Source organism: Drosophila novamexicana, unplaced genomic scaffold, assembly GCF_003285875.2.
Source record: "Drosophila novamexicana strain 15010-1031.04,08,12 unplaced genomic scaffold, DnovRS2.1 tig00000770-arrow-pilon, whole genome shotgun sequence".
NCBI lineage: Eukaryota > Metazoa > Arthropoda > Insecta > Diptera > Drosophilidae > Drosophila > Drosophila novamexicana.
The window spans coordinates 2,959,959-2,986,012 of NW_020824821.1; the positions used below are offsets into that span (position 1 = coordinate 2,959,959).

General features: G+C 41.4%; 3 protein-coding genes across 6 annotated transcripts; 1 reads left to right on the top strand and 2 right to left on the bottom strand.

Annotated features, from left to right (window-relative positions):
* Nucleotides 1-1,926: 1,926 nt before the first annotated feature.
* On the bottom strand, nucleotides 1,927-6,282 carry LOC115763826 (probable basic-leucine zipper transcription factor J). Its single transcript, XM_030706579.1, has 5 exons — nucleotides 5,405-6,282; nucleotides 4,803-5,185; nucleotides 3,562-4,330; nucleotides 3,197-3,501; nucleotides 1,927-3,137 (listed from the first exon to the last, which is right to left on the bottom strand). The coding sequence occupies exons 1-5, from the start codon at nucleotides 5,474-5,476 to the stop codon at nucleotides 2,792-2,794; spliced, it is 1,875 nt and encodes a 624-aa protein (XP_030562439.1). The 5' UTR covers nucleotides 5,477-6,282; the 3' UTR covers nucleotides 1,927-2,791.
* A 254-nt stretch (nucleotides 6,283-6,536) lies between these two features.
* On the top strand, nucleotides 6,537-17,694 carry LOC115763704 (poly [ADP-ribose] polymerase tankyrase). Its single transcript, XM_030706393.1, is given in 7 exon segments — nucleotides 6,537-7,224; nucleotides 10,754-11,536; nucleotides 13,628-15,532; nucleotides 15,588-15,745; nucleotides 15,808-16,100; nucleotides 16,161-16,317; nucleotides 16,375-17,694. Coding segments are annotated over 7 exon segments (4,635 nt in total). The 5' UTR covers nucleotides 6,537-7,034; the 3' UTR covers nucleotides 17,524-17,694.
* A 1,372-nt stretch (nucleotides 17,695-19,066) lies between these two features.
* LOC115763705 (putative uncharacterized protein DDB_G0287457) lies at nucleotides 19,067-21,390 on the bottom strand. 4 transcript variants are annotated; one of them, XM_030706395.1, is made up of 4 exons: nucleotides 21,364-21,390; nucleotides 20,176-20,431; nucleotides 19,752-20,088; nucleotides 19,067-19,698 (listed from the first exon to the last, which is right to left on the bottom strand). In XM_030706395.1, exons 1-4 carry the CDS (start codon nucleotides 21,373-21,375, stop codon nucleotides 19,194-19,196), a joined length of 1,110 nt encoding a protein of 369 aa, XP_030562255.1. In that variant the 5' UTR covers nucleotides 21,376-21,390; the 3' UTR covers nucleotides 19,067-19,193. The 4 variants fall into 4 exon arrangements, with proteins under 4 accessions (XP_030562255.1, XP_030562256.1, XP_030562257.1 ...); XM_030706396.1 differs by lacking the exon at nucleotides 21,364-21,390 and adding an exon at nucleotides 20,737-20,758 and having other exon boundaries at nucleotides 19,068-19,698; XM_030706397.1 differs by lacking the exon at nucleotides 21,364-21,390 and adding an exon at nucleotides 20,532-20,547 and having other exon boundaries at nucleotides 19,068-19,698.
* Nucleotides 21,391-26,054: the final 4,664 nt, after the last annotated feature.

The window sequence follows — 26,054 nt, forward strand, 5'->3', positions numbered from 1 at the left end:
GTTTCTGGGCGGAGTTCATATTTTGTACGCAGCGTAGCTTTGGCCATGGCCCACAACGCACGGATTCACTCAGATTTTACGTCAGTTTGACACTTCATTGAGCTAATTTTAATGTAAAATGTAAAAATAGAGGCCCATAAAAGATTTGCATAGATTTTGCCTTCAATTGTTTTCCACTTGAAGAGCTTTTAAGTTTTTCTAGACTCTCACTTGTAAGTATATACCTGACTTCTCAATCAACTCTTACTGGGTTTGTAATATAATGAAGGTACCCTTAATCTTTACTGAAATATATTTTTTATTTTCTGTTTTAAGATTTAAGTAATAAGAGTTAATTTAAAAAAATCGTGCAAAGGATATAATTTGTATTTTACAAATCTTTTAATGCTGCTGACATTAACTAAATGAGTCCGCATTTGTCTTTAAAATTTCTAAAATTTCTCCATTATTTTTATCAATTTATTTGCTGTCAGTCGCAAAATACTTTTTGGTATGCTCAGCAATGAGGAATTCTTTCAAGTTTAAGGGTAAATATAAACTATGAAAAAAGAATAAATGAATATGTCAACAGGCAGTTAAAGAGTCTGCAATTCACAGAAAACACTTAGTTTTAGTTTTATTATGAAGATAAAGAGTTTTCGCCAGCACAAAAGAGTTTAAAATGTCTAAAATCTATTATATTAATTTATATAAATTAAAAGCGACTGAATGGAGATAAATCTCTATTCAGCAACGAGAGGATTAGGAGATAATCTGGATCTCTAGGGGCTCTTAATCACAATGTCACAGGTTTTACTGTCCTTCTTGTAAAATGTGCAATATAATAAATATGTCTTTAAAGTATGCCCCGGATTATCTAGTGTCTATTCATGCTCTTTATTTATCACCCCACTTGGCTCGCTTGATTAAATTCATTTAAGTGAAACGAGAAGAAAAAAAATGGAAATGTTTGCCGGCTTATCAATGGACCCAAGGCCAAGTGCGCTATAGGCAGATCATAATTTCCGCAAAAGGTCGTCGTCGTCGTTGAAAGACATTCGGCCTAAATGTATGCCAAAACGTTGCCTCATTATCTCAATCATCGCAATTGAACAGCATTTGGTGTGGAAAGTGTCGTAAAAACGTAACATTTTTTTTTATTTGCGTTTTTGCGTGTTTTTTGCTGTTGTGCTTTTCCTTTTCTTATTATTATTTGCTGGTTTTTCTATATTCTTTTCTTTTTTTTTTTTGTTGGCTGTGGCCACTTAATGCTCTTGACCAAGCAAGAACGCACATTTCAAGATTGTGTCAACGCGATAGACGCCGAAAACCGAGAGGGCCTGCCGGGCGACAAATTCAATTGTGCGGCAAATTTTTGCACGCTGTCAGCGCGTTTGAAAACGCACGCAAGAAACGCGCGCGCCTTTCGGAGACGCGTGCCACTGACAAGAGACAAGACAGAGGACCAAACAAGTCCATGCACAGCGGCCAACTGAAACAGACAAGAGCAATTGTTGCTGATTTTGTTTAGCTGCTGGTGATGTTGCTGCTGCAGCGAAGTCCTTGCTTCGTGTCCTGTTCGGCCTGGGCTGACCGTCGCGGCGCATTCGTATTGTGGCAAGCAGTTTGTGGCAAGAGTTGGAAGTCACACCAAAATGTAGCCGCATCGTGAGACAATACTTAACTACATTAAATAACAGTATAAATTGACGAACTTAGCATAAATTTAGATTTCTTAAGGTGTAGATCCCTACCCGGTCGCATTAAAAACTTCTTTCACTTTGCGAGTTTTAAAAGAGCAACTAATAAAATCATAAAAAAATGTATTATTTATTGGCTAATAGTTATAATGCAATTTGAATTTGTTCTAAAAATTTGTGTCCTTTGTTTAATTAATATTTATATGCTTAAGTATATATTATATTTTATAAACATATAGTATGTATATTGCTGTGACGTAGCCCTAAGCAACAAAAATGCTTTGCTAAAACGTTTGTGTAATTACTAAATATTGCTAATAATAAAAAAATTTGAAATGCATTTTGCAATAAAAGGTACAAAATATGCATTAAGTACTATTTGTTTAACACAATTTGCAATTTTCGACTATTGTGAAGCGTTTTCTAAACACTTTCCAAGTGGAAACTGTTAACAACAAAGCAATTGCTAATTTGTTCTTTTGCTAAAGCTGCGCTAAGTGCTAAGTACATATTTAATTATAATTATAAATCTATTTATAATGGAATGGGTTTATAAATCACTAACAGCACAACTGAAATGTAACATTACAAAGGCATTTTACATTTTCGTTTAGATACAATTATTGCAACAATTTACGTTTTCTAATGGCGCATGGTGAATGATTGAAATACATTTTATAGACTAGCAACAAAATATATTATAATAATTAGGCATATTTAAAAGTTTAAGTTAAAAATCGATAGTTATAGCACAAAAGGTTTAAGTGCATAAAAATTATACATATTTGTGGAAATGTTGTTGACTTTGGAAATTTCTTAAAAAATTTGCAACTAGTTGTGCACTAAGTTAATATTGTGTGGGTTGTGTCTAAAATTTGTAACAATTAACATTGCTTGAAGAGATCCATTAGGTATTTTTTTTGTTTTTCTGAAGAAGAAATAGGCATAGATTTTATCGTTGTAAATTTGTGTCTTTGCAAATATTGTTATATAGAGGCAACCACGATTGGTGCTCTACATATTCAAGATATGTAAATCATTTCCTCATCTTTTGTTCCCCAAGTTACTTGAGTATAGAAAAATATTTTGTTACTTTTAAATGTGGCGCGGTTTTAGACCCAAACGCCGTGAGGATTCTTGCTGGTGGGCACGGCCGTCTCCAATTGTCGTGGCGAACCTATGATGCGGCGACTGCTGCCCTGTTTGTTGGGTCCCTCGAGCAAATGCTTTATTTCCTCGGTGGTAGTTACGGTAAGGCTTTGCAGATTCACTTCCTTCATTTCGTTGACCAATTGCTCCACTTGACGCTTTTTCTCTGCAATGGCATGTTCAATCATAAGCAGCTCCTTTTTGAGATTGTCAGCCGTTTTGTTAGATGTGTCTGTATTATGCAGCGCCTGATCTATGTTGCTTTGTATGCGCTCCATTTCAATCAGAAAATCACGCTCCACAGTTTGTCTGTATAAAGAATTTGTTATTAAGGATTGCTTTAATATATATTTAACTCGCCAGCTCACCTATTGCTCTGTTGCTGCTGCTCCAGCTCAATGTCGTCCATGAGCAAACGCATTTTGTTCTTGCACTGCAGAAGCTCTGTCTCACAATTAGCCAGCTTGGAGCGTAGCAAAGCAATTTCGGATTTGAGTGTCTTCTCCTGCTGCTTGACCAGTTCGTTCTCCTCCTCTACATACTGCAGCGTTTGCAGCTGTTCGCTACCTTGCCTAAAAATTTGATCCGCCTTGGATATCTCACGTGATATGACCTCCAATTCAATCGCATGATCACGTTCTCTGCTTTCCAAAAAAACAATTTCCGTATCAAACTGCAAGGATAATTATAATTAATTGATTTTTTTTTTAAGTTTTAGTTGTTTGTTTCTAACCTTTTGCAGCTCCAATTGCTGTGCGGTAATTTTCTCGCGTTGAAACTTGATTAACTGCAGTAGATCATTATATTGCGTGGCCTGGAACATGCTCTCGCCCTCATCCATGCACTGATTGCTCACATGATTGTTGTTGTTGTTAATGTTGTGTGGCTCGTAGTCGCTGAGAAATGGATTTGTTGTGGAGGATGCATTGGATATGGTATCAGCAGCGCTGCTGCTGGCCGGCAAGCGTTGAGTCTGGCACATGGGACTATTGCGCGGTGGCGGCGGATCACGATATGGTGGCGGCACCAGTGCGCCATTTGATGAAATTGTGGGCGTCTGTTTGTACAGCTCCGATGAGTTGTTGTTGTTATTGTTATTGTTGCTAATGTTGCTGTTGGCATAAATGTCGCATAAATGCTCATTGCTGCTATTGCTATTGTTGTTGTTGTTATTATATTCATTCGGACTAGCGCGTCGCAGCTCATTGCTGGATTTGCTCAACGGACTGTAAATGTGTGGATTGTTGTTGCTGTTGCCATTGCTGCTGCTGTGGTTGTTGTTGTATAAATCGCTGTAATCATTCAATACGGGCGCATTGCTGCTGCTACTGCTACTCATATCCAACGGATTCGAGAGCGATTTCTCATGCTTGGGCAGTAACGGGGCCGTTTTGCTTGACGGCGGCAACTGTTGCTGCGTATGTTGTTGTTGTTGTTGTTGCTGCTGCTGTGGTATGCCTTTAACTATGCCAATGTTGTCGTATTGTTTGGCATCATAGCCGCTGTAAAAATGAGATACGTTTTATTATTAAAGTTGAGGGCTATTAAAAACTAGTTTGCGATACATGAGCTTAACAAAGTTTAACTGCTGAGTCGCTTTTCGGTACATAGACTAATTTCGTAAAGTTTTAGTTAAGAAGCATTAAAATCTTGTATCTGATAAATTGAACATGCTAGCATAAAAAGCCAAACGGCGGGTTGTAGAAAAAGTCTATCTAGTTCTTGTGGCTCCTACGTGATTTGTTAGCACGATCCGGATATACTGGCTGTATCAGAAAGTGGGATCTGTGAAAGGTTTCAACAAGTTTGAAAACTGAACAACTAGCTTGATTTGATTATTGACGGGGCTGTTAAAACTGATCAGTTAAATATAAACTTAATATGTTCACAGATGTGCTATTTATTTCTGAACAATTATAGAATAGTCCTGTTTCACTTTTGTCACACTCGCATCGACCTTTTGTTGCTACGCACCCAAAACTTTTTTTCAGCTCTTTTGTGCGATAGCCCAGCTCCACGCTGGACTTTTGCTTTTGCAATGTGGGCGGCGGCGGCAATTTGCTCTCATTATTATTATTGTTGTTGTTGCTGTTGCTGGGGCCAAGCGGCTTTTTAGTAATCATGACTGCATAGTTGTTGTTGGGCAGTTGTTGCTGTTGTTGTTGTTGTGTGGGCTGCTGCTTGTTTTCGGATCGCTGCAATATAAACTGCACATCATTTGCATACTCGCCCCATTTAAGCAGCAGCTTCATGGGATTTTCATTTGGCGCGAGATGTCGCTCATTATTGCGCCAGCGTTCGATTAGCGTAAATCGACCCACTTTGCCCGTGGCATGGGCCAAGGCAAACACCACATCCTGCAAGAAAGAATAGATATTACACAAGGGTTGCGGGCGACATATAAAACTAAAAATGATTTTCGGGTTGCCCTAATTTGAATACCCTTTCTAAGAAGACTCTATTAACTTTGTTGTTAGCATTTATCACGAATATTTATGATCTATGCACTTTTCAAGACAAAATAATTTGACTCTTTAGTGAGGGTATTAAAATCAATATATATAGTTATTACGCACCTGGCAAGTGGTATTTACCGTTACGCCGCACACAATACGCTGTATGCCCTCAACCCAAACTTTTAGTTCCATTTTGGACAGCCAAAACGTATGAATAAATTATTTTATGTTATCGATTCGCTTGTCGTTGTTATTATTGTTGCTGCTGCTGCCAGAAAATTGCTACTAAAGTGAATTCTAATTATTTCCAAACGCAGCACAGCGTCGACGAAGCTTGAAATGCTGTCGCGCGGGCAGCGAAGCGTGCGCCCCGTTATTGTTGTTGTTTTTTGTTGCTAACGCTGCGCCATGGCTAGACTGCGACTGTTATTTTTGTTGCTGCTGCTGCTGCTGGCACTGCAACACCAAATTGGGGGTGGAGCTGCACTTCCACTTTTGCTTCCAGTTGTCGCGTTTGTTCCCTTTCTTTCTGCTTTGTTGCAGCTATTTTCCCCAATTGCTTCTGCTGCCTGTTTGTTTGTGGCCGTCGCTGCTGTTGCTGCTGCTTCACTTGCACTTATTTCTGGTTCCAGAGCGCGGGTTGCAGGTGTACGTGTGTGCTAGTATGGGCTTTGCGTGTGTGCGTGCGTGTGTTCTGATTCACTTTTTGTTTGTTTTGTGGCTTTTAATACTGCTGTTTTCTTGCGCATATTATTGTTTATATGACCACACACACTTTTCGGTCATTTTTCTTGCATGTGCGTGTGCAAATTGTACAATTTTTTAGTTTTTTTAAAGCGAAAACCAAATGCACAATGCGCGCATTGTTGTTGGCATGCACTTGTACTCGATACCCGTGACAGGGCTGCACTGACAAAAAACCATGGCTTATAACAGGGCTGGATACTATATGTTGCTTTCGTTTTCTGCAGTTCGGCGCGCAATTAAATTTAATAATAATATATAATGTTAAACGAAGTACATAAGCTCTGTTGATTAGATCAATAAATACTACCCTGAAAATCATTGATAGAATCGAAACAAAATCTTATAACTAACTAATAGGTAATCGATAACATTTTTGCCAAAACGATTGCGCAGAGTAACCAGTGTGTGCACACCATTTATAAATACCAATTTTCTTATCGATTAAGTAAGTTGCGTACTGTGTATCGATAGAATATCAACAATCCTCATCGCGAGCTGAACGAAAACAATTGCAACTAGCGCAGCAGCAGCGCAGCACTTACAAAAGAAAAGGAGCTTTCGCACAGTTTATATTGATTATAGTGCATACCACTTGTGCTATTAACTAATAAAAAAAAAGTGCCAAACGCAGTGCTGCCTGCGGGGCCAAGGCAAACAATTGTTGCTCCCCACAGGGCCAAGAGTTTCCTCATCGTCAGTTAGTTGTGTGCGTGTCTGTGATTGTGTGAGTGAGTGTGGAGCAGCAGCAAAAAATGGCCAGTGAATGTTTCACAGCTGCATAAACATGAACTCGAGTTAGGCCAACCAGATATAGCATCTGTTTTCAGTGCAGCCGTGTATATATTGAGTATAACGCGTTTTATTTTCGGGCGCGACGGCCAGCTGCTGCTCAGTTACGCTGCGTGTAAACAAAACAAAAGTCAGAAGTGGAGCAGCGCGAAGCGAGGCAACAGCATCAAAAACAACAACAACAGCAGCAGTAACAACAACAACAACTAGCACAATGGCAAGTCGCAGTCGGGCTATATTAAATGTTAATCTCGATACGGTCATGGCCAACGATCCATTGCGTGAGCTTTTTGAGGCCTGCAAAACAGGTGAAATAGCCAAAGTGAAGAAGCTGATAACGCCACAAACGGTTAATGCGCGCGACACAGCGGGACGCAAATCGACGCCATTGCATTTTGCAGCGGGTGAGTAACGGAATCCTTTGGGCCCCGGCAGCGCGCACCCTGTTTCTGCTGCCGTCTCTTGTCGCCTATTAAGGTTGAAGGACTCAGTGGTTAGCAGCCCCCTAACCAGTGCTGCCAGTTGCGCCCGTTTCCCTTTAAATGCAGCGAGTATTCTAGCCTTTTTTTCGCTTTTATACGCCACCAAAGGGAAATCCAACTTGTTAACGAAATGCGAAGACAGCAACTTAGCTTTTTTATCCCCTTCCTACTAGAAATAGCTTTTTTTCTGCTACTTAACACTGCCCCATCCCCCTACCCCTATTTACACGCACACGCATGCACTCGGCACTGCTGCGTTTCTGGCCTTGATCTAGTTTTGGTCGCTATGACGAGCGTCATTGTTGCCTGGCGCGGTCGCCGCGAGTTGGTTTGCCGCCCGCCCACCGCACCCCCCGGCACAGTCGGCTCGCAAAGTTGACCTACTTTTCTGCTTGGTTTGGTTTCGATTCCGGAACCCTCGGCGACCCTGCAACGACTATGTGTTGCATTTGGCCCAACATGTTTTCTATTTTCGCCAAAGAGAAAAATATATGTATATATATACACACATATGTATATGCATATATGTATATGTTCGACCTGGTCAGCATCCTGCTGACGTCGTTTGCATCTTTTCTATTGGCCTTGTCTACCCGCCATCCAGCGTCTAGTTGCCTTTTTGTAACTCAGGGCTCAAATCGTATCAGCTTAAATAACAAATTTCACTTTTTGCTCTGTTGCTTCGCAAAGGCGCGCTCGGCTGTCACGCCCAAACGCACGCAGCTCGCCCCCAACTCCTTAACTAATTAAAAAAAAAACCTTTTGTCTGGTTAAGAGGGGGTTTTGGGGATGGGGAAAGGGGTACTTGTGAGTTTCACGCCCTTTGCATATCAATTTTTGCTGTGCCTTTTTTTTATATACCCTTTCCATGTGTATTGCTATTTGAGTGCGAGGTTTGTAACGCATTGAAGATAGAATTTCTAAAGCTATAAAATAAAGTAAATTTTACTTATTTTAAATACGTTAATTTTTTACTTTAGTAATAATATTTTTCGTCTAAAATCTAAAATCGAGCAGCTGCGAATTCTAATCTGGAAAAATATATAAATTTTTCTAATGTTATTTAGTTGATGCTAGATGAAACTAATAACAAATCAAATAAAAAAAAAAATACATGAAAATTGCGATTGAATTGAATTGTTACTGAATTTGAACCGTCGACCTGCCGCTTGTTAGTACGACGTTCAAGTAACATAGTATGTATTATTTATATAAAGTTTTAGTATATTTAAACGTGATCAAAAGCCTAGGAAAGGTTTTTACTGTGCATCTGAATACATTACTATATATTATATATTGTAAATCTGTATTTTCCATGCTTGTGCAAGTGCATTTTAAGTTCGTTACAAAAATAATTAAATACTTTTCTGTGGTAGCTGTCTATGATTCATGCTTAGCTTGTTTCCCCCCATTTTTTGTGTGTTGTTTGTATTTTACTTTTTACTGTTTACTGTTTTGACTGTCTCTCTAAACTGGTTTGCCATCCAATTTTGTTGTTGTCATGTCTTTTGTCACGTTCTGAAGACCGAAGAAAAAAAAGTGAGATCTCCAAGAGGTCTCCAGTTGCTATTGACAGAGTTTTCACCTTGTTTAATGTCTAAACGAACTAGCAAATGTTGTCCCTCCCCACCCCGCCCACAGCCTTTGCACCCCTCGAGCCGCATCTGTTGCAAATTGTAACACGTTTTTATAACATACCAACGCACCCCTCTCAAAGAATTTCTCATAAGCGTACATTCATTTATTTATATCCGATTCATTGTTATCATTTTTTATTTGCACAGCTTTCTTGTTTATAAAGACGATAAGAAACTCGATAATTGTGGCTGCCACGTATCCGCTGATAAAGTCGCATAAGTCTTTGGCTAGACCTAGCAGCTTTGGCTATAAGCATACGAGATATATAACATATTTCATTTTTCTTAGTTAGCCAACTTAACAATTGTTTAACTAATTAACCTTCAACATTATTGTCTTATTATTCTTAAACTTTTTGGCTTTATGCGCTTGCTCAAGGCGCTTTGTTAATGATTATAACAATGCAAAGAAACCTCAATATAAATAATAATAATAATAATATTAATTCCAACCATTGCACATTCAATTGCTCAACACACCGCTCACAGCTAATAATATTTTCCATTCTATTAATTTTCCACGCAACTTTCGTAATTGTTTTGCGAAAAAATAGTGAAGTGAATGCGGCTAACGAAAAGTTTCGCAAAGACTTCAGGAAAGACTTTGCAAATAAAACCCGTTTAAATATTAAATGCTCTTCTAATTTAAAATTGTTATAGATTTTTATACTTTTTTGTGATCTTGTTTTTATATTACTTTGTTTTTAAAAATGATTAGTTATTTTTCAAATTCTTGTTCGTAATGTGTTTCGGCTTGTAGACACAATAGCTTATAAAATTAGTTATTTGCTGGCTTGAAAATGCATTTATCGCTGTATTTTGCTTGTAATATGGCACCCTAATGCTGTTGTCACAGTGAATGCCCCTAATGATTGCCTTAAACTATCAAATTTCAACTGCACAAAAGTTTTTCAATCGGAGACACCGTCTTCGATTTGATTACATCACAAAATCAAGCATCAGTCAACGCGTCAATCAGTTAAATGAACATAAATATTATTGTATAGATAACGAAAATTAAACATACAAATAAAAACAATTTCTTCAAAATCTTATCTGCATAACTTACTTGGTTTTTTCAATCTGGGAAAATTCTAAGTCTGACTGATGACTAATGATTGGACATTTTATAGGTTAATGGATTAAAAAATAAGAATACAAAGATAAGATAAATAAAATAATAATTTGATCAAAAGTTCAGAGTTTTTGGCTGATTAGAAAATAGAAACAAAATATAAATTTTATTTATTTTAATACTAATATTTATATAGAAGCTATATTAATTTATAAATTCCTTATTTTAATATAAAAACAAACAATTACCCCATAATATCTAGAGCTCAGTCAGCTTTACTGGCAGCTTTTTTAGCTAACCTTTGAACTTTCCCAGTCGGTCAAGAACTGAGGAGGTCTTAGCCCAGTTCAAATAGGAAGTGTTTGAAGTAATGCCACGAGGGGGTTTTATGTGTTGACAGCTTTCTTTACCTCTGCCTTGGATACACTTTTTGTTATTTTTTTTATCAGCTATTCTATTTGCTGCTTTGTTGTCTCAACAATAACCTAGACTAAGATTTATGATGGCCAAAAGCTTGACGGCTGCTAGAGCCCACTGTGCATGTGGTTGTCGCGGGGGGCAACTGCCGGAAATCTGTTAGAACCGAAGGTCTCTCAAAGAACCCGCCCTCCTCCGCAAACGCCCAGCGAATGCAAAGACAACGCAAAAAACAGTTAGTTAACCATGTGAGCCACTTTTAGGGCTTGCTGCTTGGTCAAGTTTAGCATTGGATCTAATATAATGCGCTCTGCTTTTGCAGGTTATGGCCGACGTGAGGTGGTTGAGTTTCTGCTGAACAGCGGCGCCTCGATACAGGCCTGCGATGAGGGCGGACTTCATCCGCTGCACAATTGCTGCTCCTTTGGCCATGCGGAGGTGGTGCGTCTGTTGCTGAAGGCCGGCGCCAGCCCGAATACCACCGACAACTGGAATTATACGCCGCTGCACGAGGCGGCCAGCAAGGGCAAAGTGGATGTCTGCCTGGCACTTTTGCAGCATGGCGCAAATCATAACATACGCAATTCGGAGCAGAAGACACCGCTGGAGCTGGCCGATGATGCGACACGTCCGGTCTTGACCGGCGAATATCGCAAGGATGAGCTGCTCGAGGCGGCACGCTCCGGCGCCGAGGATCGCCTCCTAGCGCTGCTCACGCCCCTTAATGTCAATTGTCATGCGAGCGATGGACGCCGCTCGACCCCGCTTCATCTGGCCGCGGGCTACAATCGCATAGGCATTGTCGAAATACTCCTGGCGAATGGCGCCGATGTCCATGCCAAGGATAAGGGCGGCCTGGTGCCGCTGCATAATGCCTGCTCCTATGGCCATTTTGATGTCACCAAGCTGCTCATCCAGGCTGGCGCCAATGTCAATGCCAACGATCTGTGGGCCTTTACGCCGCTGCACGAGGCCGCCTCCAAAAGCCGTGTGGAGGTCTGCAGCCTGCTGCTCAGTCGCGGCGCAGATCCTACGCTCCTTAACTGCCACAACAAGTCGGCCATCGATGCGGCCCCAACGCGGGAGCTGAGGGAACGCATTGCCTGTAAGTGTTTCCATAAAATTTAAATCGCTTTTTTCGAAGTACGTTAAGTTCAAGATCTTTTAAGCATGTGTAAAGCATATGACTTTAGTTTTTAATATTTTAAAAAGTATAATTATCACCTTTCTATTAGAATTAATTTACGAGTCGTCTGCTTTAAACGAACCGCTTAAAGAAACCGGTTCAAATTAAATTTTTTAAATATAAATAAATTGCATGGTTTGATGAATACAAACTTCACACTATAACGAGAAAGAAAGGCTATTTTCGGCACGCCGAAGATCTAATACCCTTGCAGACCTATCCTTTTCATAATGCTTATAGTGCTTTGCCCGTATATAAGAAGCACAGGGAAAATAGTAAAAACCGAGTTTGGGCAAGATATCTTGATAAACAGAAAGGTTTTGAATCAAAAACCTAGCTTTCGACCGATCGTTCCTATGGCAGATATATGATATAGTAGTGCGATGTAAATAAGATTTTGCAAAAACGAAGGGAGCATAGTGAAATCTTTAAAGTCAGTGTTCAATTAAAATATCTTGAATGACAAAAAAGTTTTCCATACAACAGCTTAATTTTCGACCGATCGTTCTTATGGCAGCTTATCATACAGCAGTGCGTACATAGTGGTCCGATCTTAACAGGATTTTGCATATATATAAGGAGTAAAATAAAACTAATAAATGCCGAGTTTGGTCAAAATATCTTGAAAAACAAAATGTTTTTTCATACAACAACTTAATTTTCGACCGATCGTTCCTATGGCAGCTATATGATATAGTGGTCCGATCCAGCTGGTTTTGACATAAAGATAGCTTTAAAACTGAGGGACTAGTTCGAATAAAAACAGACAGACGGACAGACGGACATGGCTATATCGACTCGGCTGTTGATGCTGATCAAGAATATATATACTTTCTGGGGTTGGAGATGTCTCCTTTTATGCGTTACACATTTCACGACAATATTATAATACCCTCTGCAAGGGTATAAAAACTATCCGTTCTACATTCTTCCATTTCTTTGTTAAATGATTTTTACCTATACCTTTCCTTAAGCGCCCTCCATTTGTTTTTTAAGAACTTGTCGAGTTTACAGGGAATATCCCTACATAACGTCTACCAAACAGAACTCTGCTTAAGCCAGGGCTGCAAGACCCTCTAAAGGAAAGATTGCTGATTCAGCTTACGGTTCGAAGCGACTTCCCTTGGTGATCAACGCACAGCCCAAACCGTAAGAGCTAGGAAGCTCAAATTTTCACTGTAGTTACCTTAAGTGATAAAGGTGCACGTCAAAACGGGGTTTCGGGAAATTCCACCCGCAAGTATGAAAAAATCGCGAAAAACATTTGAATGAAACTTTTTTGTTTACCATCCGATCGGGGTCTCAAACTCAACTTCAAAGTTCTTTGTTCAAATTCATTTGAGGGGTGTTACACACTTTTCCAAAAATATATTCCTCTTTGGTGTTAATGGGGGTCAAGGACTTGGTGGATGACGTAAGAAAAATCATTTCAGTCCTGATTTACATTTTTCGCAGGATCAAATCATCCTGGTTAAAAAATGCAATTCAAAGATTTTTCTGGTGACGTTTTAATTTTTTTGCGATTTGCTTCAAAATTATTTTTAAAGCTCTACATATAAACTTAATGAATACGTGTTTACCCGATTTGGAAAATTCCACCCGCAACAGAGGTAAATTGGCGGAAAACGTTTGTATGAAAGTTGTTTGTTTACCGTCCGATCAGCTTCAAAATCATTTTCAAAGCTTTTTGAGAACATTTATTTTATTCGTGCCACGGGCAAGGCCGGGCTATACCCGCTAGTCAAAAATATATTATATAGTTATGAATGTAAAATATCTTTATAAATTTTAACTCCATTTTTATTTTGGCCAGAGCCAAAAATTATGTTGAGCTGAAAATTTTCCAATTTCTTTTGGCTATATACTTTAAATTTACTTTATTTTACGGTTGGATTTTTCTTCAATTTTGAAAAGGGTTTATTAATTATTATAATTAGCAGCTATTCTAAGTAGTTTTCTTAGCTGATTGAAAAATATCCTAACTGATTCTTTATCATTGTTCTATTCTAGTTGAGTACAAGGGACACTGCCTGCTGGACGCTTGCCGCAAATGTGATTTGTCGCGTGTCAAGAAACTCGTTTGTGCCGAAATTGTAAACTTTGTGCATCCGTACACGGGGGATACACCACTCCACCTGGCTGTGGTCTGTCAGGATGCGAAACGCAAGCAGCTGGTAGAGCTGCTGACACGCAAGGGAGCGCTGCTCAATGAGAAGAACAAGGCATTCCTCACACCGCTGCATCTAGCCGCCGAGCTGATGCACTACGATGCCATGGAGGCGTTGCTTAAGCAGGGCGCCAAGGTGAACGCCTTGGACAGCCTGGGCCAAACGGCGCTGCATCGTTGCGCACGCGATGAGCAGGCGGTGCGTCTGCTGCTCTCCTATGCGGTGGACAGCAGCATTGTGTCGCTGGAGGGTCTGACAGCCGCACAGCTGGCCTCGGATAGCGTGCTGAAGCTGCTCAAGAATCCGCCGGACAGCGAGACACATCTGCTGGAGGCGGCCAAGGCTGGAGATTTGGATGCAGTGCGTCGCATTGTGCTTAACAATCCGCATACGGTCAACTGCAGGGATCTGGATGGACGTCACTCGACGCCGCTGCACTTTGCCGCCGGCTTCAATCGTGTGCCCGTGGTGCAATTTCTGCTGGAACACGGCGCCGAGGTGTATGCTGCCGACAAAGGTGGCCTGGTGCCGCTGCACAATGCCTGCTCGTATGGCCACTACGAGGTTACCGAGCTGCTCGTCAAGCATGGCGCCAATGTGAATGTTTCCGATTTGTGGAAATTTACGCCGCTCCACGAGGCCGCTGCCAAGGGCAAGTACGATATATGCAAGTTGCTCCTTAAACACGGCGCTGATCCCATGAAAAAGAATCGTGATGGCGCCACGCCTGCTGATCTCGTCAAAGATTCGGATCATGATGTCGCTGAGCTTTTGCGTGGTCCCTCCGCGCTGCTGGATGCGGCCAAAAAGGGCAATCTGGCGCGTGTGCAGCGTCTGGTCACGCCGGAGACGATCAACTGCCGGGATTTAAATGGACGCAACTCCACGCCGCTTCATCTAGCCGCGGGTTACAATAATTTCGAATGTGCCGAGTATCTGCTGGAGCATGGCGCCGATGTTAATGCCCAGGACAAGGGCGGACTCATACCGCTACACAATGCCAGCTCCTATGGACATTTGGATATCGCCGCGCTGCTGATCAAGCACAAGACGGTGGTCAATGCCACGGACAAATGGGGCTTCACGCCGCTGCATGAGGCCGCGCAAAAGGGTCGCACGCAGCTGTGCTCCTTGCTACTGGCTCATGGTGCCGATGCCTACATGAAAAACCAGGAGGGACAAACCCCCATAGAGCTGGCCACAGCAGATGATGTCAAGTGCCTACTGCAAGACGCCATGACCACGTCGCTCAGTCAGCATGCACTCAACGCCTCCACGCAATCGTTGGCCCCCAGCTCGTTGGCGCCGGATGCTGCAGCAGCCGCTAATGCTGCAACAGCTGCTACGGCTGCATCAGCATCTGCATCCGCGGCGGCGGCACTGCTCTCACCCACCACGGAGACAGTTTTGCTGCCCTCGGGCGCTTCCATGACGCTCAGCGTGCCAGTGTCGTTGCCTCTGCATAGTTGTGCCACACGCCTCAGTCCTGCCCAGGGCGCCGAGGCACATGGCGCCGAGAATACGGGCAGCGAGGAGCTGCTGCCCGATCCGGAGTCGATAACAAATGTATCCGGTTTCTTGAGCAGCCAGCAATTGCATCATTTAATCGAACTGTTCGAACGCGAGCAAATCACTCTGGACATATTGGCCGAGATGGGTCATGATGATCTCAAGCAGGTGGGCGTGTGTGCCTATGGGTTTCGACACAAGATACTCAAGGGCATTGCGCAGCTGCGAGCCACGACGGGTGAGTACCGCATGCTCAAATAAAATTCTTTGATATATTTCGCTATTCTCGCCAGGCATTGGCAACAATGTGAATCTGTGCACGCTGCTGGTGGACCTGCTGACGGATGACAAGGAGTTTGTCGCTGTTGAGGAGGAGATGCAGGCTACCATACGGGAGCATCGTGATAATGGACAAGCAGGCGGTTATTTCACACGCTACAACATTGTTAGGGTACGATTGACTGAGCCAATTCGCTCCAGCGCTTCGTCTTACAATATACAACTTTATTGCAGGTACAAAAGGTGCAGAATCGTAAGTTGTGGGAGCGGTATGCGCATCGGCGCCAAGAGATTGCCGAGGAGAACTTTTTGCAGTCCAACGAGCGCATGCTCTTCCATGGCAGCCCCTTTATCAATGCCATTGTGCAGCGTGGCTTTGATGAGCGGCACGCCTACATAGGCGGCATGTTCGGTGCTGGCATTTATTTTGCCGAACACAGCTCGAAGAGCAATCAGTATGTATATGGCATAGGCGGCGGCATAGGCTGTCCATCGCACAAGGACAAATCCTGCTATGTGTGTCCCAGGTAGGGTTTCATCATCGCCAACCTAGACTCTCCTGTTACTTATTGTTATCTGCCTTGCAGGCAACTGCTGCTGTGCCGCGTTGCGCTGGGCAAATCATTTTTGCAGTACAGCGCCATGAAGATGGCACATGCGCCGCCCGGACACCATTCGGTGATTGGTCGTCCCTCGGCGGGTGGCCTGCACTTTGCTGAATATGTTGTCTATCGGGGTGAACAGGTAATCTATATCGAAATATGCTTAGCAAGCAGCTCTACTAACAAACATCATTTGCAGTCTTATCCAGAGTATTTGATAACTTACCAAATTGTCAAGCCCGATGATTGCAATAACGGCTCGGAGGAAACAAGCTGATGGATGCCCTCGGTTGGCTCGACGCCCACAACAACATCGCCGGCACCGCAACAGCAACCACTACAGACCTCAGCGCCAGTTCAAGTTTTCGCCACAGTCACAGCCAAATTCACAGGCCCGGCCACGGCCACGGCGACAGTTACAGTTACAGCTCCAGTTGCCAAGCGGCGGCATAAGCATGCCCAGAAATATCAACAGCAACCAGTGCCGCATTTGCCTTCGCCGTTGCAGCTGCAGTATCAGCATTATCAGCCGCAGCAGCCGCTGGTGACCACTACGCAACCAGCCCCGGCTGGTGTTTTTAGCACGCACAACAACAACATGCACCATACCTATAGCAATATTAACAATAATAACAACAACAACAACGGCAGCAACAACAGCAACACAAGTAACAACAACAATGATATGTCACCCATATCGAATAGCAATAGCTACTCTTCGGTGGATACAAATCAAACGCTACTCAACTCGATGGTAAATCAGCGCGGAGGCAGCAACCACAGCCAGCAGAATCGTTCGGCGCCGAGCCACAGCCGCAAATACAGTCAATTTATGATCATCACGCCCGCCGTTTCCATTGATCGTGATGTATATGAATCGCATGATGATTATGAATCGCATTTGGATTTCGAGGACTTTGCCAATGCGGCGCACAACAATGGCAATCTGTTCCGTTTGGGTCTGCGGCGTAGTGACAGCAGCAGCGATGACAGCGGACACAGCAGCGACAGCAGCTTTCGCTCCAATTACAATCCCTATTTGCATCACAGTCGCCAGCATTTGCTAGCCAAGAAGGGCCATAATAATGGAGGCGGCGGCGGTGCTGGTGCACACCAATTTTATGCCTTCTCCTCCTGGCGCTGGTGCACGTTGCTGTGCGCTGCGATGCGTTGCTTTGGCGCCGGGCATGGCAATCAGGCCCCCTACAGCAGCTCCTTTGTGCATCATCGTTTACGTCGCTGTTCCTCCTACAATGCGGACACCGCCTATGATTATGAGCATTTCGCAGCGCCGTTTAAAGCTCGGAAGACACGCGATCATATGAATAATATTACGTATGAGTTGTGACGGTGGCCGCTGCCTGAAATCGATATGCATTTTGATCTCTTTGTCGCCGTTGTATTTGTTGGTCTAATCCTAAAATTTCAACTCCTTATTAGACTTTTATTACAAATTATTATTAGCTATAAATGTCGTGTACTGTGTCTCGTCGTATATTCTAGCTACTTTACAAATCTGATTGTCAAATCAAAAAAAAAAAAAACTGAAAGAGCAGCACATTTTTTGAGTGATTTTAATTCGAACTTACGAGTAATTAATATTTAAAAAACAATACGATTATACGAAAAAACAAGAATTGAAAACAATACATAAGTATGAGTATGCAATATGCACGCGCGTTTACTTAAGTGTTTAAATTTAGCTAATTAATTTAACAAATGACAACAATTCAAACTCCAATTAAATTTAAATAGACATATATATATACATAAATATATATATATATATACATAAATATATATATATATATATATACATAAATATATATATATATATACATAAATATATATATACATAAAAATATATATACATAAAAATAAATTAACGGTATTTTAATAAAATGATTTGATTTGAAAAGCGCGCATAGTGTGCATAGCAGTGAGCTTGGGATTGTTCTAGCACTTGAAGTTGGCTGCTTACAGCTGGCAGGTCAAGATGTGTAGTTGCTGCAAGCTGGCTGGGCTCAAGTGCAAAAGCTGCCAAATATAACACTCACCTCTGCTGCTGCGGCCGTTGCTGCAGTTGGCGTAATTTGCAACTGTCAAACCGCTGTCAAGTTTAAGTGCGCGTACAAAAATGTTTAAGCTGCCGAGCGCAGTTTGAAGAATAATGATGATGAACGCCAAAATACGCAAATATCTTTCTTTTGGCCACGCACACGGCACACACATAATCACATTTCACTGTCAAAATGCGGCACCTAACGTTGCGGTCGATGCTCGTTTTTACTCTTCTCTCATTTCTTTCTTTTTTTGCTTTGTTTTTTTTTTTTTTTTTTTTTTTTTTTGGCAACATATGCAAGTAATTTGATTAAATTATATAATTACAGGGCTTCACAGCAGGCAGAGAAGCGACTGCTCTGCCACACAGTGACGGAGGCATGCCACCACATTTTGGCTCACCGACCCGTGATAAACAAGGAACGTTGGCTGCGACACTCACTGCAGGCCGGGACTAGTGCAATTTGGATTTTCGCATAACAACAAATAAGCACCAGGCACGACCTACATCAGGTGACGTTTTAATGTTGCACACCACTTAGCACACACGCACACAAATGCCTATAACAATATCAATAAGCCAAGCGAGTCGTCGGCTTTTCTAGCTTGGCTTAAACACTGTGATTACAACAGCCTATTGCGTAGCTATAATTTAATTAAAATATAGAGGCATTAATAATCAAATACAAAAAATGTGCCTGTGGCACAGACACTTGCCGCATGTTGCAGTTGCAATTGCCTGCGTCGCTTTGGCACTCAACAAATATCATAGACACCTAATTGTTAACACGCCCCAAAGAAAATGTTAATCGTTGTTTTTTTTTATTCAATTTGGCATATACAATATACATAAATATGTACTAAAATTAGATGCTGAAAAGCGTCTAAGTAAAAAATTAGTTTAAATTATAATTTGTTGTTTTGTTTCGTTTGATCTTAACTGCCTAACTCATTCGTTTAATCATCCATTTCATCCATGCTGCTTGGCTCCATCGATTCGCGTTTCTGCGTTTGACTATGCTCATTCGCGATGGTCGCTTGGACCAGTTCGCGCGTAAACTTCTCGACCAGGCGCATGGACATCGCATGTGGCAGCTCGTTCAGCGAATGCGATACAAATTCGCCAAAGGCGCGAAACTTTGGATATGTGGTTATTGCTGTTATTGTCGTGTTTGTTGTTGTTGCTGATGCTGATGTCGCCGGTGCTGCTGCAGAATGGCCTTCTGGACGTCGCTTGGCAGCCGGCGGCTCCTCTTCCTGTGCCTGTGGTGCACGTTTCGGTTTGGCCACGCGAAGCAGCAGCTCCGGCTGTCGACAGTTTGCCATTGGAAGCGCTGCTTTTCCATTAAGCATGTTGTTATTGCTATTGTTATTGCTGATGTTGTTGCTGCTGCTGTTGTTGATGTTGTTGCTGCTAGCGCTTATCGCATTGTTGACATTCGTGGGTGTGCTGTGTGGTATGCTGCAATAGACTTGTATATTAGCTTTATACCCATAGCTATGAACTGCACTCACCTGAGCATAGTGGTCACGGGCAGCGGCCCGCCATCACAGTCAAAATCCTCGCCATCCTCATAATCCGGCTCCAGCTCGTGCTTAATACCCTTGGCTGGTCCATTGCTTTCGCTATTCCCATCATCCACATCGAATGGCTCCTCGTCATCCTCTTCGTCCAGAGATTTACACTGCGTCTTGTATGAACGTCTGCTGCGTATGTGCTCCGAGAGAAAACTAAGATTCTCGAACAATGGCCACTGGCTGCCCGATATCGACAGCGAATTGTTTTCCACTCGACGCTTTTCGATATTATAGCGATTACGCAGCGTGATCATGCGTTCACGCAATATAGAAACTGTGCGGGGCGGCCATTAGAAATATGATAGTAATAATAATTAGTAGACTTTTTCAGCTATTTGACTCTTATTATATACACACTTACCGTCATAGCCCAACTTGTGTGAGATTTGCATCCAGAGCTGGGCAACGTGTATTTTATCCTTGAAGCGCTTATTCGACCGATCATACAACGCTGGCCGTGAGCGAAATTCACGTATTAGACCCAAATCGAATTCACCGGTTTGGGCGTAAGATGCGCGCGGACGGCCCCGGCCCTTCGGCTGGTGTACGGGCAGCGAGAGGTTCGCCTGCAGCAGCGGCGACGAGGCACGTTCCATTTTCAGAATGCTCAGTTCGGGCTGTATTATGGTTTTGAGTTCGATTAAATTCGTATTCATATTTAATTTTATTTGTATAAATTTAAAAAAAATATAAACAGTAAATTGTTGGAATATTTACTCGAAATGGTTTATACGCTGCCTGCTACGACGCGCCAGCAAAAACAAAAACAGCGCAAGCATAGGCAAAGTAAAAAAAAAAAAAATGAAAAAAATTTATAAATAAAAAATATTTAGGCGCTGCGCGGGGTACATCACATTATGTTTGTATGTATATGTACATAAATATGTTTACAATTCGTTTTTTTCGCTCGCGCAAAACTTACTTTCGATTTGCACGCGAAATATATATTTTACTTTTAATTCGATTTGTTTTTATATTTAACACACAGCACCAACAATAATAAAAATAACGAAGGCACACACAACAGGCGGGCAAGCGATTGCTCGGCTTGTTGTTTTTTTTTTTACTCTTCCACTAACAACGACGTCGACGACGACGACGACGCCGACGCCGATACCATCACAAAATGCACCAAACGCGTGGCATAGAACAAATAGCGTAAAAATACCAAAATTAAATACTAACAGCAGCTGATCGAGAGCGCGCTATTTTTAAATTTGGTGTACACATTGGCGACTTTACTTCGAATTGATATTTTAAATAAATATATTTGACATTCTGCTTAAATTTACTTTATGCAAACCAACGCACTAGTTTTTCAATGCTTACGAATATTTAAATATGTACTATCTTGCCTATAATATTTTGTTAAAAGTTCAAATATTATTTTAAGCTCTTGAAATCAATAAAGGCAATAAATATAAATATAAATATAAATATTTTGAATGATAACAGTGATCACTCGCAAATAAATGAACAAAAAACTAAAATTAATTTTAACGATATTTTTAATGTTGTTATATTCCAACGTCCACTATTAAAAACTCACCCGGTTGTCCATGCTTGAAACGCAACTGTACCAAGTTGACAATTATAAAGGCTGTAACGATGGATAAAATTCAAAATGAGATTCGATTGTTGAATTTTTAACATAAAATGCTTGATTTAAATATTGTAAATATTTCTTACGATTAATATAACTTAACATACTAGGTTATTTTTTTTATATTTAAGCTTAAGAGAGATGTCTAGTTATTCATATATTTTTAGATTCAATCGATGTTGTGGCACAAACCGCGCATAGGCCGGGACAAGTGCAATGTTTAATTCATAACGCAAAACGTTGACACCTTCCCGTCCTGCAAGCAATTTGTGATAAAGCCATATTGTCGATCTGCTTATTTTTTGTGTATAGAATTTCACAAGTGCCCAAATAAACCGAATTACAAAATAATTGTTTGCTCCCACAAAAAAAAAAAAAAAAAAAAAAAACGGGTATAAAATAAAAACAGGTAGAAAAACAGATCAGTGCCTAAAAATCTCATATTTCAAAAACATACAAGAAAATAATATACAAAAAAATCATTTCATATTAAATTTCCGTCCGAACTACTTGAACGCTGAACTCTCCCCGTCCTTTATTATTTTTTTTTGAACATCTTTGTGCGGGCGAGAGAACAATGAATCGCTAAGGCTCTGAGCAGGGCTCTTCGTGAGGCTGGCGAAACTAAAGTACCTTTGCCTAGCAGGTAAAATTAAACGCTGCAAATCAAGCGTTAAATGCCATTTACTTACGCCTCAAGGAATTTCAGATACATAAGATGCTATATACATAAATACACCATATACTAGACTTTTATGCTTATGTATTATGTGCTGCTGTTGCCTAACATCAACAAATTTTGAAATCCAAAGCGTGACAAAATTCGTAGAATCTCTGGAGGAAGCAAAGGCAAAGCTGGCAAATATGAATTATGTGAGAGCTGAGAGCTGCTGAGCTGCTGGGCTGAAAGAAATTGCCACAGCAGCAGAAAAAATCAAAGTTTTCAGAGCACTTACAAATATGTATATATGGTATATACATATATATATATATATATATGTATATAGTACATATTTATGTGGCGACTTGAGTCTTGGGGCTGCGACAATTTTTTTCCTTCTTTTCTCGTTTTTGTGGCTCGCAGCGTATCGCCTATCTTTGGCATATAAAAAATGGGGGAGCACAGAGCTGGTTCGGGCATATTTGTTTATATGATCGCAGCGAGCATTAGCTTTAGATTTAATGACACACACACTCGCACACACTCACCCACACACACAATTAGGAAATTAAACCCCAGCGAAGACGAAAAAATGAACGAGCGCTGCAATAAATTCATATTTATTTATTTTTCTTAGGCAAATACGCCCCCAACAAACCCGGCCAGCCAACAACAACAGCTTCAAGACTCGGGCTGCCCGAATTCGTGCTCAAGACTCGGCTGCTCCATTGAGGAATTGTAAAGCACCCGGCCCAGAACGACCAAAGCGGAAACGCAAATAGACGGGCGATAAAAAGCAATAAGGAAAAGGAGAGGGGCACTAAAAAAAAGAACTGAACGCCACATAAATTTGAAATAACTAATAATTCAATGAAAAGCCAGCAACGTGAAGTATATCATGTAATAATATTTGTTTATGCAAACAGCTGACAAGACTGAAACAACAGACTAGGCTGAGGCCCGCGAGCCAGGCCAACATGCAACACATTCAACATGGGGCAGCAACAGGCAAACAACGAACAGCCAGTTCCTTCTCTCGTTTGCGGAAAATCTGGCTCTAATTTAAAAGTGCAGCAATAACGCGAAAAGTTCTGCAGCGGGAATTCTGGCTTTTATTCAAAGCGCACTTGACTAATTTCTAGGATCGTTTTTCAATTAATTAAGTTATTTATTTATATCAAACTCTCTTTAGATTTAATTTTAGCCTTTTTTATTGTCGAACTAGTTTTTGTTTGCTCCTCAAAGTGGGCAACACTGACAGGCAGGGTCCACCTTGGCTAAACCAACGGGCGCATGAACGCAGCCAACACTTCAGCCTAAGACGTGGAATAGGGGAGAGCTGTAGCAGAGGAGGACGCGGGTGCGGCGTGTGAATTGCTTTTGGCATCAACAGATCGGTCAGTGCTGCCAACTAGTCTCGATTATGTTGCCCAGGCAATATGAAGAGTATGCCAAACCGGGCTGATGGAGATACGCAGCTTGTAAATATATACAAGAAGACTGCGTTAGCTTGTTATTATAAGTATTATTAGTCGGGGGCAGAATGAAGAGAACTTGATTTTGAAGACGAATAAACATAATAGTATATATGCTATGTGATTATATCATAGCGTAACAATTGCTTATTAAATGTTTGCAAAGCATTAAAAAAATAACTATAGAGCACATGGATACATGGTTATATAGGTCAAAATTAACATTCAAAGTTAATAATTAAGATAAGTAAGATATATAACTAGCTAAATTAATTAGATATGTGATTGACGTTGGGTTATGGGTAGATCGTTAATATATAGTTTCAAATAGGTATCGAATAATTTCACAGTTTTTTTCATGTTTTCTGATAAAGTATATCTACTTAACTATGGTTGTGATATGCATATATTTCTAGATTTAACGCCAGCCAATAAGAAACTTTGCTTTTTTGCTGCTATCAGCTTTATGAACAATGCTTTAAAAACACATTTATAATGAACTTATTGATGTTGCCTTTGGGATTTGTTTGTAAATATTCCAAGCATAGGAATTTTCTTGATAAGCCAATGTATCCAAACTATCTGTAACTATGGATTGACTCAAATGTAGATTCCTACACGTAATAGGGCTTTGCTGCTGTGGCTTATCCGTAGATTATGCCATAAAATTATAAACTCTCTGTGCTGAATTTTCACTTGTCGCATCTTTGTGCTAAATTCGTTGTCCATTTTATGGCTCATAAGCATTTTGAGCATTTAGTGTATTGGCTGTAAACTAAATTGAGTGTGGATAGGTGGAGGGGGGGATTAATTAGTAGAAATACAATCGTAAAGCGAATCATAAAAAGCAAAGGCAACAAAACGTATTTTGCAATTGTAAGTGTATACAAAGTGCGTTGTTGCTGCAAGTCTTTGGCCAGCTCCTTTCACGTTTATGATTGCGTACGGCCTTTTGTCTGTTGTCTGTTGATGGTCGATGCTATGTGTTGGCCTGTTCTAGTTTGAGCGGAATCATATTTAATGACTCCAAGAGGAGCAGCTCCTAATGCATTGACAGGGCCCAGACGGAAGGGGGCACAAACGTTAATGGCTGCTAGCCAAAAACAGTTGCCCCTTGTTGTTGCGGGCACAAAAAATAACTGTATTGAATGGCCCATACCAATGCCAATGCCTAGGACAGCCTCGCAACGTGGCTTAGAAAGGTTCTGCGGCCTGTTACAATTTTTAGCCTTGCCAGCAGAAACCAGTTTCTGTTGTCTGCAAAAGGCGTTTCGCTAGAGCTCAGGCCTAGCCCTGGGCTCTGGCAGTGCCAGAGCTGTCTCATCTGTTGTCTATTTGGTGTGGCAGTGCCAGCCTCCTCCTGTTGTCTGTTGCCTGTTGCCATTTGCTGTGGGCCTGTTCCCAGTGCAACATTTACTTTGTTGCCGAGATGCTTTCTCTGCGACCGTGTTGCCAGGCTGTGGCTCGCACTTTGATTTGGTTGCAAATTCGGATCTAAGCCAACGTAATCGAAATGCAATTAAGAACTCTGTGTTCGTACTCTTCCTATACCCCATACACATGAACCCGTTAACGGGGTATATTCACATCTTCAACCAGCATTAACAGGTGTGTCAATCTAATCACAGATTAAATGAATTGATCAATATTATCAAAAAGCTTTTCTCCTATTTCCAGCATTAATGGAAAATAATAAACTTGTTGAATGCCTCAATCTGTGCCCCACAAAATCGAAGTATTAACAGCCCTATTTGGATTTGGATACCACATCGTATCAGCTCGTGGCTGGGTAAAGGATAACTCCTAGTCGGAGACTTTCGACTGGAGCACTATTGTTTTACTATTTTTTGTTGTTGTCGCTTCGGTTGCCACTTTTGTTCTGGCTCTCACACGAGTCTGGGCCATTTTGATATGGCTTTTAGAAAGTCCAGTGCCTGGCGTCCGAGTTCGCGTCCAGTGTCCAACTTTGGGCGAGTGCCATTTGGAAAGGCGTTGACGTTGGTTGCACTCGTTGCTGTGGCCGCTGCTGCTGCTGTGGCTGTTGCCATAATTAAAGGGTTATGGCCATGGCCAAGACATGCCAATCGCTAGAGTCCGCAGCAAGTTGGCCAGTTCTGAGAGCCAAAATAGGCGGCCATGTGAATTGTGCGGCTGCTGATATGCATAACGGTGTTTTAATATTAGTTGGCGCAAATAAGTGGGCATGTCTCTCCTGGTTGCTGCAACAACTGGCAACAGCAACGGGCGGCAACTGGCAATGCGCACAAAACCATTGCCCACATTCGCATATATTGTGTATATTGGTGTTCTTGCTAACACACTCGCACTCACACACACACATGCATACTCACAATCACTAGATAGTTGCCTAGTCATTTACTTGATATTGTTATGGCATAATATACGTTCATTGTCTATATATGTGTACGAATGTATATCTGTGGCTGTGTCTTAGCATTACAGTTGGAGCTGCACTACAGTTTGGCAAGCACTGCAAATGA

Coding starts and splice junctions, on each gene's coding strand:
- LOC115763705 (XM_030706394.1), bottom strand. CDS start 20,470: ATGAATACGAATTTAATCGAACTCAAAACCATAATACAGCCCGAACTG. Junction 20,089..20,175: donor ACACAAGTTGGGCTATGACG/GTAAGTGTGTAT, acceptor CGCCCCGCACAG/TTTCTATATTGCGTGAACGC. Junction 19,699..19,751: donor CCCGTGACCACTATGCTCAG/GTGAGTGCAGTT, acceptor AGTCTATTGCAG/CATACCACACAGCACACCCA.
- LOC115763826 (XM_030706579.1), bottom strand. CDS start 5,476: ATGGAACTAAAAGTTTGGGTTGAGGGCATACAGCGTATTGTGTGCGGC. Junction 5,186..5,404: donor CGGTAAATACCACTTGCCAG/GTGCGTAATAAC, acceptor TCTTTCTTGCAG/GATGTGGTGTTTGCCTTGGC. Junction 4,331..4,802: donor GAGCTGAAAAAAAGTTTTGG/GTGCGTAGCAAC, acceptor TCATTTTTACAG/CGGCTATGATGCCAAACAAT.